Source organism: Plecotus auritus (assembly GCF_963455305.1).
Source record: "Plecotus auritus genome assembly, chromosome: 5".
NCBI lineage: Eukaryota > Metazoa > Chordata > Mammalia > Chiroptera > Vespertilionidae > Plecotus > Plecotus auritus.
The window spans coordinates 63,149,103-63,169,631 of NC_137776.1; the positions used below are offsets into that span (position 1 = coordinate 63,149,103).

General features: G+C 38.0%; 1 protein-coding gene across 5 annotated transcripts in view; it reads right to left on the minus strand.

The window, feature by feature from the left end:
- Nucleotides 1-20,529, minus strand: part of KCNJ3 (potassium inwardly rectifying channel subfamily J member 3) — a 150,710-nt gene that overhangs the window by 120,717 nt on the left and 9,464 nt on the right. For 2 of the 5 annotated variants that reach the window (XM_080669865.1, XM_080669866.1), the window contains exon 3: nt 16,739-16,955. The exons of 1 other annotated variant lie outside the window; for it this stretch is intronic. In XM_080669865.1, the coding sequence (XP_080525991.1) occupies nt 16,739-16,955 (217 nt within the window). Of the gene's footprint in view, nt 1-16,738; nt 16,956-20,529 lie in introns of those variants that run through there. 2 more of the 5 variants (XM_080669867.1, XM_080669869.1) reach the window with 2 other exon arrangements.

A 20,529-nucleotide genomic window follows, 5' to 3' on the forward strand; every position in this document is an offset into this window, starting at 1 on the left:
ATATCTAAAGGTTGCTTAATTCATAGTTACTGAAAATATGAATATCTCAATACCCACCACTCTTATTGTATTTGCTCAGAAAAGAACTTTTAAAGTTGTTCAAGATACAGTCTATAAGGAATTAATCTCTTGACTGGCCCTCCCCTCTGCTGAGCTAGGCAACTAGATGACCTGATCTAAAACTTAGAGCCAGGTAACAGAGAGAGAAAAAAAAAGATCATTGACATTTCCTAACAAAATACAGTCTCGTTGACCATAAATTGTGTTGCAGTCGGTAAGCAAGAAATGCCGTTAAGTAAATGAAACATTGTTGGTAATAAGAAGAATGCCAGAATAACACTCAAAGAACACAAACATATTCCAGACTATTTTGCCAACTGGTTTTAAAAAAAAAAAATGGGCAAGTTGTTTTATCTCACAGAGTCATAGCTTCCATTTCCAGCAAATAGACATTTTGATTAGATTATCACTAAAGTGTATTTATAATTCTATCATTCCAATTCTATTATTGAATTAGGTGACAACTAAGATTCAAAAATCATAAATGTGCCTTATTTTTCTATCAACTTTTTCTGGTTCTGATGATATTGTGGCTTCTACTACAAAGAAAATAAAGAAACATGCTACCTTAAAGGTGAAATTAGCATATTAGATTGTATAAGCTTTTGCAAGCAAGGGAAGATATATCATAATTAAATGACAGCTTCAATAATATCAGATATTTTAACTGGTATCTGTACTGCTGGTCTAGTTGAACCTGAAACATAGGAAGGCACTCCATAAAGGTCAGGTCCCTTCCTTTACTGACAATTCAGACACATTTTAGAGATAAGCTTAATTCAGCTTTTAGACAATATTCAATAACTGAATTAAAAACCGGATAGACATAAAAAGATCATGATCAAAAAGTGTCTTCAGTCTTAGCCTCAAAAACTTAAGACACTTGAACTTCTTTATAAAGAATGATTGTGAGTCACAACCATTCTACAATTTACAGTTTATAAAACATTAAAATCATAACTAAATGAAGAGAATAGCCATATAAGTTTAGTAAACCTCCACATTTTCCATTTAATGTATAAAAATTAAAATGGATGGTAATGAAGCACATTTGAGAAAAGGCCACTGGGAGAAACTGCAAAGCAAAGCAAAACCAGAAAGAAACAGATAACACATGTTAAAACATTTTTGGAACTGATAATGCTAATCTGAATAAATACACACATATAAAGAGACTATCATTTTCTCTCCACATTCTCTAAGTGGTGCTGCCAAATACGGGAGGATTGGAGCCATTTCAGGGAAACTGCTGAATCAGGAGCATGAGTCAGAAAGTAAACCCTTCGCACAGAAAAAGTACTTCAAAAAGTGCTGATACCTCATCCACAAACAGACATGCATTCAGTTCAGCAGGTCCAAGCCTTCTCTAGTCACCAAGGCCCTAGGCACACTTCCCTTCCCAAACTCATTCCCTCATATTATGTGCATTTGGAAGAAAATGATTCTTACAAAGGACCAGAGTTTGTCTGTGTCTAAATGTGGAGGTAAAGCACACACTAGATACTACCTGGGATGTCTCTAAAAACTAATGGCAGAACGTTTTCTAATTCAAATAACAAAAAAGTCTAAAATAAAAATAAAATTGGGCAAAATAAAGGGCTTAAATCATATTACAAATTGACTTAGAGACACAGGGGGAATTGCTTGACAGTAATTTCAGGGAAACTAAGAAACCCTTTCTCCACAAGCCTTTAAGATCTAATCATCCCTCTCACCTGGCCTAGACATTGCTCTTCTCGGAAGGTGGCAGCAGGGATAGATCATAACTAGAGTTACCCTCAGGCTTATGAGGATATTTTTGGCACAAGCAGTGCAGCAAATACACCTTGTGTATAATTACCACAGGGTGATGCTCCAAGGTTAAGACATCCTTGGACAACAAGGAATTGATTGTTCTCTCCTCCCATGCCCCAAGACAAGATCTCCTCATGCTGTGACTCTCCATCACCATCATTAGTAAATATTAAAATGCCACAGTTTATAAAATTACTTCTTATTGATCTCATTCGACATTTATTTTCAAAAGCAACAATAACAACAGCAGCAATGATTTCCCACTTGAATTTCAGCTCTAAGCACTCCTCTGTGAGCTGAATGGGTTAATGATCCTAGCTCTTCTTCAGACAGAGCCTAAGGCATAGAAGGAACAATGTAATAATTAATCAAAGCAAGCACTGTTAAATTGGGCCTAGAATCTTTATTTGTTAAGATAAACTCACTCTGTTTGGATCTCAAATCTTATCATTTCCTACGTTAAAAGCATATTTCTATTTCATCTCTGCAATCTCCACAAAATATAACCTCGAAAAAGAAAAGCCCTCAAATAGTTTAGCTATATTGTCAAGTAGCCAGTGTCAGTCTTAGTGTAAAATTATGAAAATTGTCCTTTGAAACTTTTCAGTAAGCATAATGACATCCCCTCCTATGAAACAGTAAATAACCACACACAGTATTCTGTAATAGTGCAGCAATTTCAGTGATCAGAATTCTCTCCATCAATGAATGGCACTAACATCCTTGTTTGGCATTTCTATTACATCTTCACAGAGTGTTTCACAATAGCTGTAACATCTTGTTCTTAGTTATAATGATGAATAGCAATGCATTTTAATTCATACTCCTGATTTTCACCCTTTTCTAGCCACCTTCATTTGCATTTGGCTACACAGTCTGAAGTGAAATAAAGCTTCATCTCCGAAGACTTCAGAAATTTAAAGAACTATGTTGTCTTTCATTTTTATCAAATTGTCAGTGTGATAGACTAGGCCAAAATATTGCAGTTGAGTAGTTAATTCAATAAAGTTGTCAAACTTTATTTTCTTAATAAGAATCACCTGGGTACTTTCTAAAAATGCAAATTTCCTGGGCCACAAGCACCAGATATTTTAACAATGTAAGTCTAAGCAAGGATCCAGAAGGCAGATTTTTAATAAGCATCCTATAGGGTTTTAGTGTAGGTCATCCCAGGATGTCACCTTGAAAATCTCTGAAAATTAGTTAGTTAATGTCTAAAATGTGAAGTTCCTTGTCATTGAACTATGCCACATCTTCACCAAAACTGTTTTCCCCAATTACAATTCCCCTATGCCTACATTTAAAAGTTAACTAGGTTATTCATAAGGTTTGCTGACATCTTTTATTCATATCAGCCATAGGCAAGATTGTGACAAATACAGTGTCAATACTGTCCAACCCACCTCACTCACAGTAATTTACCCATCCAACCTCCTACTCAAAAAAAAAGGAGGAACTTCCATCCTAAGATGCTAAGGATGGTATTAATGATAAGAGTTAGCTAGCTACTTAATTAGGCACACAGGAAGTAGGGGTCCAGGAGATATTTCTGGCCTGAGCAAATAAAATAGCCATAAACCAAGGACAGAGGTATCTCTGGCCAGAGCAATTAAAGCAGCCCTGACCTGAGTAGCTGGAAGAGCCAGAGGGATAATAAAACATCCTCACCAGTACACCTGAGAGAGAGCCATAAGGGAGATCAAAAGCAACTCCAACCAGCAAGATAAGAGGGAGAGAGAGTGATGGGCACCATGTGGGCTTTGAGCTTTGAAACTAATACTATGTAGCAGAGTGACCAATGAGGAAAGCAGGAGGGTCCCAAACTAAGGAAAGGGTCCAATTAGAAAAGGTCATGTTCAGACAAGGAGCTACAGCCTTTATAAACGCAGAGACAAAGAGACTCAGCAGATTATAGATTTTTTATTTTTTCCCATTAAAGAAAGAGCAGGCTTTTCCCATTTGGGGGCTCCACCCTAAGGCATCTCCTTTGGGGACACCCCTGACCAGATGGAGTTTGTATATGCTTTAAATAAACTTACACATTTTTATTAAAGAAATCTGTTAGTCCACAAATTTATTCTTCAACTTCGTCAGACAAGAACCCAGGAGAAGAAGTCTGCACCCCAGACTCCACGTTTCATTAATTAAATATTCTACAAAAGATAGCAATAAAATTATAGAGAAAAAAACATAAGTGAAAATATTCTTTTTATGTATTTTTGAGACAATGTTGACAAAAACAGAGTAAGAGAATTAGTGGAGTAACACCCATCATGACATCATGAGTCTGAAAGGATCTATTCCACTATTAATAATTCAAATTTCTCAAATAAACTGAAACTGGGCTGTAGGAAGGTTTAACTGACCAGCCATCCCAGTTTGATTTTAGCACTGAAAGCCCCCTGGCCCAGAAAACCTTTTAGTCCCAGGACAACCAAGATGGTTGGCCACCCTATTTCATGCCTCCATATTTAGGCATTAATTTTAAAAATCTGTTGAAAATTTCTTCAATGACCTATTAAAAGAGAATGGTAGGGTAGTATTTTATTTATGAACTAGAGGACCAATGCACGAAAATTCATGCAAGAGTAGGCCTTCCTTCCCCTGGCTGCCAGTATCAGCTTCCCTGTGACACCAGGGACCCAGGCTTCGCTTCAGCCTCAGCTTCATCCGGAAGGATGTCCAGAATGATGCCCGTAAGGACGTTCGGTCTAATTAGCATATTACCCTTTTATTATTATAGATTGGTCATAAAAAGTTGCCTTAGATTAAAAAGTATCAATATACCCCCCAAAATAATTTTAGTTTTCTTTTGACTCAAAGAGTTATTGAAAAGGATCTCTAAAAGAGAAAAGTATCATAATTAGGAAGCAATAAATATTTAATCAATGTATAGTAATAAAAAGTACTGGGAGGAAGGCACTTTGAGATTTCTAATATATACATATCCATATGCCATGAACTTTTATCTGATAAGGTGGAATGTCTTCTGAAACGGCAGCAATTACTTTAAAAAGTAACATCAATCTGGGCAAAAAAAGGGCAACCAGAGAGACAACTCATCGATGCCCCTGATTTAGGGCCTGGCTACCACAAGTGTGAAGAGCTCACAGGCTCCTGACTCAGAACTGCAATGAGGAGGGGTGAATAACATTTCCAATGGTCAGGAGAGTGCTACCTCATTTACAGTAACACTAGGGGGTTTGCTGATCACTACCTTCTGACAGATCACTAAGGAGTAATGATTCATTACAGTTAATAAAGCTAAATACTGTAGAATCATTCAGAAGGAAAATTATTAGCACATCTCAATTATTCACAAGTTGAGCTTCTCCTCTGTGTTTTATTCATTAGAAAATTTGAAAGTGTTTTTCATTAATAAGAAGAGTCAATAGCTTTTTGTGCTGTTTTATTTATTTTTCTCAATTTATCTTTCAATGTTTGGTTGTCTTGGCTTCCTTTAAATAGCCTGTGGAACCTCAGTGGGAAGGTTCCTGTGGCCCTTTTCCCTATTCCTGGTTAATCGTAAATAACAACTTTAAACTAGAGGCTTTTTTCATTATTTTCAAAAATCACATAGTTGCCTGAGCCAGACAATTCCATGCAGGACCCAATTACCTCTGGTCTGGCCTATTGTAACAGCCTAATAACTGGTCTGTCTCCGGTCTCAGCCCCACTCAATCCATTCTCCACCTGCAGTCAGAGGGATCTTTCTATCAAACAAATTTGATCATGGCATTCTCCTGCTTAAAATCATTCAGGGTATTATTGCTTGAAGAATTAGGTATAATTATGATTCAGGGATAGGCTTATCTCCTGCCACTTCCACTCCACCTCTTCTATGTTCTGACTGTACCAAATCATGTGATTCCTTTAACAAAATGAATTATCATTTACTGTTTCTCTGGCCAGAATGCCCAGCTCCCCTCCCCCTGCTGATGAGCTTCTGCTTCACCTTCCTGTCTCAGCTCCTGTTATGTCCTTTAAGGTGGCCTTCTCACACTCCTTAAGAACAAATTTAGAGGGAAACCAAGATGGCAGTGTAGGTAACCACCGGTACTCACCGTCTCCCACAACCACATTAAAGTTACAACTAAAATACAGAACGACCATCATTCAGAACCTCCTGAAATCTGGCTGAATGGAAGTCGTACAACTAGAGAAGTAATGAAGAAAGCACATTAAGACTGGTAGGAGGGGCGGAAGCGTGGAACGAGCTGATCCAACAACCACATGTGGCATTTATTTAATTGGGAGGAATATCTCTAAGGCCTTCTGTGAGAAGCAGGGGGCCCCAGCCCCACACCAGATCCCTAGGCCAGGGGTCCAGAGCTGGGAAGAGAAGTCCCCATAACTTTGGGCTATAAAAACCAGAGGGGATTGTGGCTGAGTGACATGGAAGCTGCTGGGGTCCCAGATATTACTCTTAAAGGGCCTGACAAACTTACATGGTCCTGCTTCCTCTGTGGGCAGTGGTTTTGGGGTAATCTGAGGACATACAGGGAGGAACTGGACTGCTTGACATTGAGGCAGGAACACCGGGACGGCTTTCTCCCAGACCAGGGTACTCCCAGGGATCATTATTCCTGTGCTAGAATGTCCCTGTCACAGAGCTGACCGGCAGCCAAATCTGAGTTTCCATCAGCATGGCCCACACTGTTTGCTCCACCCTGGTGATTCCCTGAGACCCCAGCCCATCCAATTTGCAGCCCCACCTAAGCTGTTTGCAGCAGCTTTTCCATATGAATGGCCTGTCCTGGCTCAGGCTTCAGACTTTGCTAAAATCTCTCAAATGAGCAGCAGCTGGCATCAAACCTATCAATAAAAGGCCCAAGACTCAGCATCAGCACCAGCCCATCTTGCTTCACATATGGGCCTCACCTGGGCACTTCCTAGCCCAATACAAGTAGCAGCCATCTGCAGAGCTCTTTGCAGCTCCTGCCGGGTGGTCCCAGGCAGTGGCTGACTTTGCAACTCCCTAGAGGTCCCAGAGCCATGCATGAACCCAATAGACAGCTTCAAACCAGACCAGATTACAAATCTACACATCCACAAGCAACACACTCAAGAGACAGACTCAGTGAGCACCAAAGCCCCATTGAAACAAGTCCTGCTCCATAGGGTTGTCTCCTGCACAGAAGCTCTTCCATTCTAGACTCAGCAGTTCCTCACAGCCCATTAGCCTGGACACCAACAGCAATAAGGCTCAACTACAACAAGACTGTGCACACAGCCCACACAGAGGCACACCTAGAGTGCCCAGCTGAGGATAGTGGGGAAGCTGAGCCACTGGGCCCTAAAGGACACCTAATACACAAGTCCACTCTACCAATTCCAGAAGATATAATAGCTCTACCTAATACATAGAAACAAACACAGGGAAGCAGCCAAAATGTGGAGACAAAGAAACATGTCACAAATGAAAGAAATGGAAGCAAGCAACCTACTGGATATAGAATTCAAAACAATGGTCATAAGGTTACTCAAGGATCAATGAGAGCTTCAAGGGAATTAATGAGAACTTCAAGAGACTTAATGAGACTTTCAAGGATCTTAGTGAGAATGTCAAAGACATGAAAAGGGACCAGAAATTAAGCATACACTAACTAAAATAAAGAATAATTTACAGGGATTCAACAGTAAAGTAGAGGATTCTGAGAATCAAATAAACAATTTGGAATATGAGGAAACAGAAAACACCCAATCAAAAGAGCAAAAAGAAAAAGGAATTCAAAAATATGATGATAGTGTAAGGAGCTTTTGGGACAACTTCAAGCATATCTACATTCACATTTATGGGGGTTCCAGAGGAGAAGAGTGAGAGCAAGATATTGAAAACCTATTTGAAGAAGTAATGACAGAAATAAAAACAAAAAGAAATAGACTTACAAGTTCAGGAAGGCACAGAGTGCCAAACAAGAGGAACCCAAAGAGACTCACACACCAAGACACATCATAATTAAAATTCCAAAGGTTAAAGAAAAAGAGAGAATCTTAAAAGAAGCAAGAGAAAAGCACGCCCTAACCAGTTTGGCTCAGTGGATAGAGCGTCGGCCTGCGGACTGAAAGGTCCCAGGTTCGATTCCAGTCAAGGGCATGTACCTTGGTTGCGGGCACATCCCCAGTAGGAGGTGTGCAGGAGGCAGCTGATAGATGTTTCTCTCTCATCAATGTTTCTAACTCTGTATCCTTCTCTCTTCCTCTATGTAAAAAATCAATAAAATATAATTTTAAAAAGAGAGAGAGAAAAAAAGCAGTTAGTTACCTACAAGAGAGTACCCTTACAACTGTCAGCTGATTTCCAAAAAATATTTTGCAGGCATGAAAGGAGTAGCAGGAAATATTCAAAATGATAAATAGCAAGGACCTACAACCAAAATCACTTTATGCAGCAAAGCTATCATTTAGAATTGAAGATCAGATAAAGAGCTTCACAGACAAGAAAAAGCTACAGGAGTTCATCACCACAAAAAGCTACAGGAGTTCATCACCACATTTCAGTATTACATGAAATGTTGAAGGGTATTCTTTAAGAAGAAGAAGAACAAGAAGGATGATAAAAAAATATGAAGGATTAAATGGCAATAAATACATATCTATCAACAATCTAAAAATCAAATTAAATGAATAAGAAATCTAATGAACAAAATAAACTGATGAATAAAATAGAATCAGAGGCATGGAAACATGGAACAGACTGATGAATCTCACAGGGAAGGGGTAAGGGGGTGCAAGAAGAGATTAACCAAAATCTTATATGCATTTATGCATTCCTATGGACACAGACAATAGGCTGGTGAAGGCCTAAGGCAGGGCAGGTGCAGGGGGGGGCAATGCAGGGATAATGGGGGATATCTGTAATACTCTCAACACTAAAGCTTAAATAAAAAACAAAAAGCAAATCCACCAGGTACCACTATTTTAGACCCTGATGGTAGACTGACGTATGTCTTTTTGAGTACATATTGCTAATACTCATTATAGTTCAACTTTTGTCTCCCTCTTGACTCTAGACTTTCTCCTTTATCATCTCTGCATTATCTTACACCTAATATAACAGATAATCAGCAAGCATTTATTGATTTAATTCCTATAAGAAATAACTGATGACTTTGAAAGCAAACTTATAAAATAGAGAACAACTCTATTAAAATCACTAAAAATTAACAACAAACATCAGAAGCATTTACTAGAATCAATCACTTTCTGAATTCTATGACACATAAAAAAAAAAAAGCCATGAAATAAAGTCCCCAATCAATCCCGGAAATTTCAAGTTTATCTGAAGCTATCATAAAGTACATACAAAATAAAGTGATAAAACTACACATGTATATCTTCATAAAGAAAATATTTTGATAAAGTATACAGACTACCAGGAACATGGTTTATCACAACAGTGTGTAATTATACAAGCAATTTATGCATACAAAGAATTGCAAGCAAAATAAGCAATATTAATTAATAATTTATGAAACAAAGCCCATAGATGATAGATACAATAATTTCAATCTTACTAATAATTGAAAAGAAAAAAAAATGCCAAATTGGCCACAATAAAAATAATTATAAGGTTATGAGGAAATGGGTAATTTCATATATAATTGTAAATTGGTACAACTTTCTAGTTAGTAACTCTGAAATATATATTAAAAACCAACAGCTTCACATGCCATGTACCCAGGAATTCCATTTCTAGACATTTACATAAAACTAGAGGCCCGGTGCATGAAATTCATGCACGGGGCGGGGGGGGGTCCCCTCCGCCCAGCCTGCACCCTCTCCAATCTGGGATCCCTTGGGGCAGTGATTGGCAAACTGCGGCTCGCAAGCCACATGCGGCTCCCGAGCCGCAGTTTGCCGCTCTGTTGACTAATGAGTTTGCCGACCACTGGGATAGGGGCTTAATCACAAGGAACAACAACAGCCTGTAATTATTGGAATCGAGAGTCTAGGTCAGTGGTCAGCAAACTCATTAGTCAACAGAGCGGCAAACCGCGGCTCACGAGCCGCATGTGGCAAACGAGCCGCAGTTTGCCGACCACTGCCTTGGGGGATGTCCAACTGCCGGTTTAGCCCCGATCCTGGGGATCCGGCCTAAACCAGCAGTTGGACATCCCTCTCACAATCATGGACTGCTGGCTTCTAATTACTTACCTGCATGCCTGCCTGGTCGCCCCTAACTGCTGGCCTGATCGCCCCTCACTGCCTCTGCGTGCCAGCCTGGTCACCCCTTTACTTCCCCCCCGCTGGCCTGGTCACCTCTTACTGCCCCCTTCCCCCTGCTGGCCTGGTCGGCCCTCACTAACCCCCCTGCCAGCCTTGTCGCCCCACACAGCCTGCTGTTTGGTCATCTGTCTGGTTGTTTCGGTCACAACGGCCCCTGGCTTTTTATATATTAGGATTTCTATTTTTCCCATTATGGGCATGTATTTAATAGCCCTTTCATTATAAAAATAGTTTTAAGTGTGTTTTAAAGAAAAACACATGGACTAATATTCTCAGGGAAGAATGAACTAATATAGCAGCTATTATGCCATGTGACAGAAGACAGAAGTGCTTTCCTAGGCAGTGAAAATGGTATTATTACAGACACGGGAACCAAGAATGAGCATCAGTGTATGGACAGACATTACATGAGGAAGAGCAGCCTAATTTTCTCAGGAAGAAATAAAAGCATTCGGATATGGCAGTCATTAGGGATTTTTGAACACAGGTATATTATGAAAGTAGTGTTGGAAAATTTACTGAGCAGTACTGCACAATCTGCATGTAAGCAGAGATCCTAGCAATGAAGATCCATTCCTGAGACAACTGCTATGATTTAGAAGTACATGCTGTGGGCTTAAAGAGGAAGAGTTTAATTGAGAGACTTTGAGAACTAAGAGAAAGGAACGCCAGGTACCTGGTTCCTTTGGAGCATTTACTGATACTTCTTCGTAGAATGCCCTTTTCCTAGGTATTTTCTTCACTGTGTTTGAGTTCAAATGTCCCCTTCTCACTGCAGCCTACCCTGATCTCCCTACACTCCCAGTCTCTCTCTTGACTTTCCTTATTTTTTCCCACAGCACACATCACTTTCTCACATTCTAGATGAAGCATGAAGCACTACCTCATTCTGTTGTCTGCTTCCTCCATAAGGAATATATGTACCCAGAAAGGAAACAAGGTAGAGGGAGGGTGAAGTGGGCAAAAGGGGATCAAGTATATGGTAACTGAAGGAAACTAGACTTCAGGTGGGTAGCATGAAAAAGAGGACACGGATGTCGAATTACATAATCTTATACATCTGAAAATAATATAACGTTACTCAATGTTACCCCAATAAATTTAATTTTTAAAAAATGAGGAAAAAAAGAATATATGTACCCACAAGGGCAGGAATTTTGCTTTGTTAACTAATGTGTCCCCTATGGTCGAGAATAGTGTGTATCCTGTAATAGATGCTCTGTATGTATTTGTGGAATGAACAAACTAATTGGAAGTGGTGTGGAGAGAAGTCTGGGATAAAACTGCAATCTCTAATAGAGACAAACTTTCCAAATGAGGGTGTAATTTGAAGGTTAAATGATGAATTGGCATTTGGACAAACTGACTCTGAATTAAAATGCCCTGGAAATGAATAGCAACTATAAGACCATAGCTGGTAGGAGGTTCCATAGGAATGGTGAATTTGTGAGTACTTTGAGAATTCATTTAAAAAAAAGAAAAAGGCACCCAGCCAGTGTGGCTCAGTGGTTGAGCACTGACCCATGAACCCAGGAAGTCATGGTTTGAATCTGGGTCAGGGCACATACCCAGGGTTGCAGGCTCAATCCCCATTGGGGGCTGGAGGAGAGGCGTGTAGGAAGCAGCCAATCTATGATTCTCTCTCATCATTGATATTTCTCTCTCTCTCTCCCTCTCCCTTCTTCTCTCTGAAATCAAACAAAAATATTTTTAAAAAGAAAAAGGCAAGTATCTAGATAGTAAGGAAAAGAAGACAAGGGCAGATGCAGGAAACACCAGAGACGAGGATTAGGAAGGGGCAGTGATACGGTATATAAGGAACAATTGGAAACTATAAAGGGGGAGGGATAATGTGGTGTCTCTGAATCCCAGGAACAACCTTGAGAATAAAGTAACAAACAATGAGATTTTGTATTTTTTCATACAAAAAACAAAACACGGAAATGTTTGAAAGCAAATAGAGTGGATGGGGTTTTAAGTATTAGATATGTATTGGTAAGTTTTGGAGCTTGAGTCACAACATAACTAGTTATAAAGGAGATGGTTTTAGAGAATAAAGATGCTTTCCCCCACAAACACTAGGAAAGAAAAAAAACTATGAGAAAAGGATTAATGAGAGTAAGAAATATATAAGAGTGGAAGTGTTACATTTTTGATAGACTAGGTGGAGAGATGATATGCCAAGGAAGGGATAGGACAGCTGGGACTGGGGGCACGGGAAGAGAGACAAGGTCTAAAATAGCTCCCATGGGGAGAGAGCCTGGGAGTACAGAAAAGACAATTAAACAGACTGCCAAATAGCAGCAGAGAGCAGATTGAAGTTTGAAAGCATCCAGTTCTAATGAGCCAAATCTGCAATGCTGTTTGCCTCTAGCACTGCTCTCTCTCCTGGGAGAAGACGCAAAGGGAGCAGGAGTTGGAGGTAACCTGTTCTCAGGAATGTGTTGGGTGAGGTAAAGGTTATTAATGAAGAGACAAATCTTGTGTCCCTTGTTGGGAGTGAAAATCCACTTCATCTGAAGCAAGGAGGGCAACAATGGGTGCATCTGATCCAAGGAAGGTGGGACAGTAATTATTGTGAGTCCCTAGCTGAAAGTTGAAACTTTCAAGGAAATTAGAAAGCTTCTAATTTTCTAATTTCTCATCTCCCACTCCTCCACTCCAACCACCCCTGCTGAGACTACAGGAGCGGGAAGAAGCAGAAACTAAGTGAGATAAGCAGATTCTTGTCAGAGGACTGCTGTGAAGTGAGCGTGCGCACGCGCGCCTGTGTGTGTGTGTGTGTGTGTGTGTGTGTGTGTGTGTGTGTGTGTGTCGGGGGACATGGGGATGACGTGGGTGTTAGCATCAATACAATAAAAAGTGGAAATCTGAACAGCATTCATTTCCAAAACATTAGGGTCACTCGCTTTTAAATATACTCAATGAAGAAAAGTGTTCCTTATGGTATTTTTTTTGTTATATACAGTTTAAGATTACTAAATTATTGCTTTCATAGAAATATAGGCTTTGCTTTTTAATCAAATCTTCCCACTTCCTGTCGGTGCAATGCAATCATCTAGTGAAGAGGCGGCCCCTCCACCCCTCTGACTTCCCCTCTTGCCACTCTTCACATTGCTCATCTGCTCCAACCACCTCCACCTTCTTTTAGTTCCTGGAATCAATCAAGCTGACTCCCGGCTCGGAGCCCTTGTTCCAGCCTTCACCACGCCTGCCAAGCTCTCCCTCCAGATCTTTCTGGACAGTCAGGTCTCCTCTGAGCTGTCCCATCCTTGGAAGGACTTTCCTTGTCAATCTGAAGTAGCCTGGGATGTACTCTTTTCCCCATAACCTTGTTTTGTTTTTTCTTAATTATTAAGACATTTTATCTATAATATCTTGCTTTTTTGTTGTTTTGTGCCTCCATTTAGAATAGAACCTCCATGAGGAAATGTATTCTGCCTGTCTTGGTCACCACCACTGTATCGCCAGCATTTCAAATACTCCTGAGTACACAGAATACACCCAAGTACTTGCCTAATGAATGAAGACATCATTTTTTAAAACCTTAGTATTTTCATGCTAAGTATGATGGAAGGATACATCGAGTGTTTATTCACAGGCTGTTACAAAAAACAAAAAGGGTACTACTGCTGTCTCAGAATATCCCAAAAGATTTCATCTGTCTTATTCTGAGCAATAAATATTAGGAGAAAGTAAAATATTGAGAATGAAAGGATAGAGGAGGAAACATCCTTAAAAATGAATCTACGTAAATTTTAGTAAGATAATAAATAATCAAATAGACATAAAAATGTCTATGCTATTTTTATAAAGGCTCAAGGAAGTCTGAAAATATAGACATATTTAATAGAGTTTGAAACAGTGTGGGATTTAATTAGAGCAAATACACAAATGAAATGTCAGATAAATTTTCCATGATATAATTTCTATAAATTGTGAGTAATATTTATGCTGTTTGTCTTGCTATATTAGATCTAGAAAGCAGGCTTAATTAAGAGGTTAAGAGGAAGCAGATTTTAATCTCTTCTTCATAAAAGGCAATATCTAATTAAGAAACTCAGTCTCCATTAACTTTTCATATTTTCTGTGAAAAGCATTCTCTGTCAGTTCATTGGTTTGTTGTTGTTTTGTTTTAAAAGGGAGGTGGGAGGGCCCAGCTGATATGGCTCTGTGGTTAAGCATCGACCTGTGAACCATGAGATCACAGTTAGATTCCTGGTCAGGGCACATGCCCATGTTGCCACTCAATTCCTAGTAGGGGGCACATAGGAAGCAACCAATCAGTGATTCTCATCATTGATGTTCCTATCTCTCCCACTCCCTTCCTCTATGAAATCAATAAAAAATATTTTTAAAAAATAAATAAATAAAAGGGAGGTGGGAGGAAATGTTAAAATAAAACCTACAGTCCTAACAAATAACTGAGTATTACAAAACTTCTAATGACCTTATGTAAGACATTATATACTAATCATGGCCCTTTGAAATATGAAGACATGTAAGCTACATAAGGCATACATAAGTAAACTTAAAAAACAACCTGCTTCAAAATTCCCTTAAGATGTCCATGTAGAAGTTAAAAATAAAAAAAAATTAATAAGGGAATCTCAGACAAATCCAATTTGCGAGACATGCTGCAAAATACCTGACCTGTACTTTTGAGTATGTCAAGGTCAAGAACACAAAGTAAGGTTGAAGAATGATTCCATCTCGGGAGTAAGAAGACAAGCAATCCTTAAATTGATGTTGAAACGGGGTGGGGGGGGAACAGCTTGGATATAAATTACTAGGACAACTAGTGATATTTGACCTTGCTCTAAGAACTAAATGGTAGTAATGGTATCGTTAAATTTCCTCCATTTTAAAATTTCACTGTGATTTTGTAGGGAAATGTTCTTCTTAAGAAAGAAACACAAGCTAGCAATAAACAGGAAAAAATGGGTAGATAGGTTAGTGGGTGGAACTAACGAAAGGCTTCTAAGGCTGTCAAGTGAAACAGAAACTTCTCACATGTCAGTGACTAGAATAATAAAAAACAATTGGTAAGTTATAAGCAGGAGTGTCAAAAATAGAAGCATAAACTGTAAGAAATACAACAATAAAAATTGCAACATCTGCTGTTTAAGTTCTAACAATATATGACTACTTCAATAAATAAGATGCCTAAAAATAGAAATTTAAATGTAAAAAGTTTTTTAAACTAAAAGCCTTTGTAAATTGATTGTATTCTTTATCAATATACGACATTTTAGAAATACACTATGGTATCATTTAAATATTAAGTTAAAAAACTAAATAGAGGGCTTAAACCATAAAATATTCTACAGAAATCAAATTTCCGGTATAGATTGATGAGTTCAATGTTTACTCACTATTCTTAAAAATCTTAATGTTTAAACTGAAGTAATTACTATAATAGAATGCTAGAAAATGACAAGTAGCTTCAAGGTGGTTATTATATGATTCATGCTTTAAAGAGAAAGAAAAGCTTATAGAGATTATGTATATTGCCCAAATTTCAAAGAGGTGTTATGTGACAGGTGTAGAAAAATTACAATGCCTTCTTCACCTGCTCCTTGGACAAAGCTTTCTACACAGGTGAGAGATAATTGATTATGTAGTTTTCCACCTGGCTTTGAAGTTTGAATGTTTCCATGTTACTGCCAATGTTATTTTCTATAGTACTATAGTTTTTACATAATAATTAGCACTTTAAGATTGTTAAAATAATATTGGTTAAAATATTGAGAGCTAAAATATGTCTTTCTTTCTCATTACTTGTAGAAAGGGTACAATTCAACTGGGATACACACACACATATATACATACATATATTTATACAATTACGTGGAGAGTATATTATTCATCTCAGACATCTTTCAGGTTCCAAACCAACTAGGCAATGCTCAGGCCCTGAACAAAGTACTCTAATTATTGTTTCATTCCTTTGGACAATTTTACTCTCCTTGGAGAATAGAAAATTGTGGTATACCAATGCTACATTTCGTCCTAACAAATAACACACAGTATGTAGCTTATCCCAAAGCAGAAAAAGAAGAAAAAAAATATGCTTTGATTTTTGGGGGGTCAAGGTTCATCTGGGGAAATCTACTGACCCATTTTGAAATTAAAGTGCTGCTTTAGCACATGTGGCCGTGCACACACGCACACACACACATACACACACACAGGAATTTTCCATTGAGGTTGCACATAGCAGCATATCAAAGCTCTATCAGTGACACCCTGAATCACTGTCCCCACGGCAAGAATGTGCATGCTGAGTCCAGGCTGCTCACTAATTATGCATAATTTACTTTAACCTTAAGTCTTTAAAGAAAAATTATGATTATAGAAAATCCAAGACTGTAATAAAAACAGAACATCATAATAATTTCTAAGGAGTCATCTCAGTTGCGTTTTTTTTTTCACAGTGAGTATTCCTGAGTTAATATTACATCTGCAATCATCACCACAGCAAATCTTCATATTAAAAGTATCAATTTAATAGTACAAAGAAATAAGAGGCGAGTCATCATTTTCATAATTGCGAGCTGAGAAATTTAACCCAATTCGTGACAAGTATTGTGCATATAACATAATGTCATTATGAAATAAAGAAACGTGATGGCATATCCATGTTTTTACTCACCAGTTGTTTCCACAATGCCTTCTAGGATGACGACAATCTCGAACTGTTCAGTTTGCATGCTTCGCTGGGATAGGTCATAAAAGGGGCTTTTGGCATCGATCACGTGGCAAATCGTGAGGGGGGAAACAAGAAAAAGTTGATCTGCCCCTGTACTAAAACCTACATCCAGTTCAAGTTGATCAAGGGGAAGGAACTCACCCTCAGGTGTCTGCCGAGACTAGACAAGCACACAGAAAAAGAGAAGAAATCACCACTTGCTCTGAAATTTCAAGGCAGCCTAACAGTAATTCACATCATTGGCAACATTCTGCACTATCAATCATTAGCAACAAACTCCAAACAAGTCTTTATGCAGCTATGTTCTGGCAAATGGGCCGAAATCCCACATAGCTCATGCGGGAGGGACATCCATGCATTATTTATAATACACGACTTACTATAATTACCATTCCCTAACTCATGAGCTTTGGAGAAATGCCTGGTCCAACAATGGCTGTTAGGACAAACTGTGCAACGGAAAGTACATGTGCTACTTCTTGACATAAATCGCTGCCTGGGAACCCATTGCGTGCCAGATATTTTCTCAGAAAGCAAATAAGCAGGCAATTCTTACGGAGTTTGTTAGAGCTGAAGAAGGTTCATCATAATTTAAAGTGAGCTTTATTTCATTATTACAAAGCAAAACTCAAGAATTTATTTTCCAGGACTTTTGAAAAGCAACAAATAGATATAAAATAGAAGAGTGAAGATGTTACCATATTAAATTATGTTATGTACACACACAACAACTCACAGTAAAAATAAAAAGCAGATGCTATTATTTAGTGGCTTTCAAACTCCTAATAATAAATTGCATTAAAGTTGTTCACTTCTCTATTTATTTTGTGAATTTTAAAGTAGTGTACAAAATTGAGCTAAAGAGAAATTTTTAAGATCAAAATGCCATTTAATAATCTATATCGGATAAACAGGGTTTACTAAAACTTTCATGAGGCAGCAGCATTTACTATCAGCATAAATCTGTAAACTTAACTGAAACTTAAATATGCAACTATTTAAAATTAATAAACCACAAAAGTAAACCTATTTTTATTTTCTATTTCATTTTTACTTTATTTTCCATGTGTGTTACTTATAAGAATCATATATAAACAAATATTAAAGTTTAATTTATATAATGATGCTTGCTGTTTGTGAAATGGGGCTTGGAAATATTTAACAGGTTTTTTGCAAAGCTAATTCAATGAACAAAACAATCACAGAATCTGTAACAGATCTGTCCAATGAAGTGGTAGTTTGAAGACAAAACCTTACTTTCAAAATTAATTCCAAGAAATACATTAGCTTTTTATGTAGAATAGATGAGTGTGAAAACACTGAGAAATGTGCTTTAGGAAGCTGTACTCCATTGCAAAACAGAACCAAGAGTTTCAAATTGGTGGACAATTGTAGGGCAGCAATTGCTACAAGGAGTTTCAACAGCAGAATTTCAGAGGCTACTTTCTAACTAATGATACTCAGGACTTTTATTTGTGTAGAAAAAAATCCAATGAAAATATTGAGACTATTTATCTTCTCTACCTTGTGAGTGGTTCATAAAAAAAAATACATGAAAGAGATTACTGATAAGAAAGAAAAATCCATGAAAAAACCTGGTAGTGCAAAAATAAAAACAGCAGCTCTACCAACCAATGTTAGAGAAAACTGGGTATTTCTAAGCCAGTAGAAGTCATCTATGTTTCTGAACCTGTCTTCAACCCAGTAAAATATGGATGAGACCAGCATCTTTTCAACTACACAGCTCTATAAGTATTGATTAATATAACACAGCAAAAGCCAAAATCAAAACAAAAACCCTGTGTCTCTATTCTCTAATCTGCTAAGAAACAGGTGCTATATAAACACAAGGTGGTACTCTGGTGTTTATATTTAATAAACAGATATTGGGTCATTTTATTTACTATTCTAAGCTTTGAATTTTCAGTATTAAATGGAAGTGTTCACAAAGATAATTCTTTAAAAACTCAATTTCCCATTTGTTTAAAAATCATTTTCCTCAAAGGAGATACATTTTTCTAATGATTACATATGTACCTCAAAATTAAATTTCATCTTCCTTTTTATATATTTGCTATTTATGCCTTTGCCTCATTCTAAAAGCTTTTGAGTGAGTAATTAGCTTTAAAATTCACTGATCATCCAACAACCCATGAAAAGAAGTGGCCTAGAAATAGGCAGTCTATTAGGAGAATGCCAACCTAGAGTAAGAAATATTTTGTTTTTAGCAAAGCAGTTTATTCACATATAGGTAATTTAGACTTAAATATGCATAATTTACTGGAAATGCTCTATTCAAACTCCATGTACCTTCTTGTTTAAAAGAAATCTGTCCTATATACTCAAAATTATACCTATGCCTCTTCCGCTCCCACCACCACCAATGCTTTATGTCCTATCCAAGTCTCGGTAGGAAAAAGTTGACACTGTACCTCTTATGTGACACTGTGGATAAAGTAATAACACTACATTTCTTTGAAAGATGTTTTCCATGTTTATATATTTTTCAAGTAAGTGAAATTCCCTAGGTATTAATTGAAAAGTATTTGCCATTTAAATGACTCAGAGACTCTATATCCCCAATTTTATCTTTAGATCTTCTTTATATTAGACAATCAATATTTCAACTTTATATATTCTTACCTCCCTGGTTTTTGTTTGCTTTCTTCACTTATTATAGACTGGGAAACCTATTAATCACTGTGAATTAAATAGAACGCTATTTTATTTGTAAGAGTGGAGGATGTGGTTTTAGTGTGGAAGGTGCTTGGAGTCGTGGACTTGTTTAAAATCTGAGCTACTGGTTAGAGCAAGTTTATGCTCAATCAGACACTTAAGATGTTCTAGAAACCTACATACGCCTACAGAATACATTTTCAGAAGTATATACTTCTACTATAGGCTTACAAAAAATTCTAATCTAGGTTTTTCTAATTCTGATGAAATTCCAGACATTTTCTGGGGCAAAGGGGGAAAATGCATAGTTTTAAGTCTCTTGACTTGTATAAGCAGAGTGAGGAATCTTTTGTTCAAGCAACTGTAATATACACATGTACATGAAAAAGGAAGGGAAGGGAAGGGAAGGGGAGGGGAGGGGAGGGGAGGGGAGAGGGAGGGGAGGGGAGGGGAGGGGAGGGAAGGGAAGGGAAGGGAAGGGAAGGGAAGGGAAGGGAAGGGAAGGGAAGGGAAGGGAAGGGAAGGGAAGGGAAGAAAAAAAGAAAAGAAAAGACGAAAGGAAAGGGAAGAAAAGGGGAGGGGAGAATGGGAAGGGGAGGTGGGAATGGGAAGGGAAAGGAAGGGGAAGGGGCAGGGGAGGGCAAGTGGAGGGGGAAGGGGAGGGGGAGGAAGAAGGGCAGGGAGAGGAGGAGGGGGAAGGGAGGGGGAGTGGAGGGGGAGGAGAAGAAGAAGAGGAAGGGGAAGGAGTTATGCATGTCCTTTATAAAATTAAAGCATGATCTCTACCTGGACTATGTAATAAATCAGCAGCATTGATATTCCATCAGTTTCTAATTCTCTTATTTAACTATCAATTGGCCCAGAAATTTTGACAATAGGTGTAAGAAATTTTAGATGAAAACCAATTTAACCTTTATTATGTTATCTCTTACTACATATAAGAAGAAATCTTTCATTTATAGAGCAATTTGTTAATGGTTCAATTATCTCCTTTAGTTCTTTAAACCTCAAGGGAACACAGAACCATGACCATTTTCTAGATAAAAATGTGTAAATAG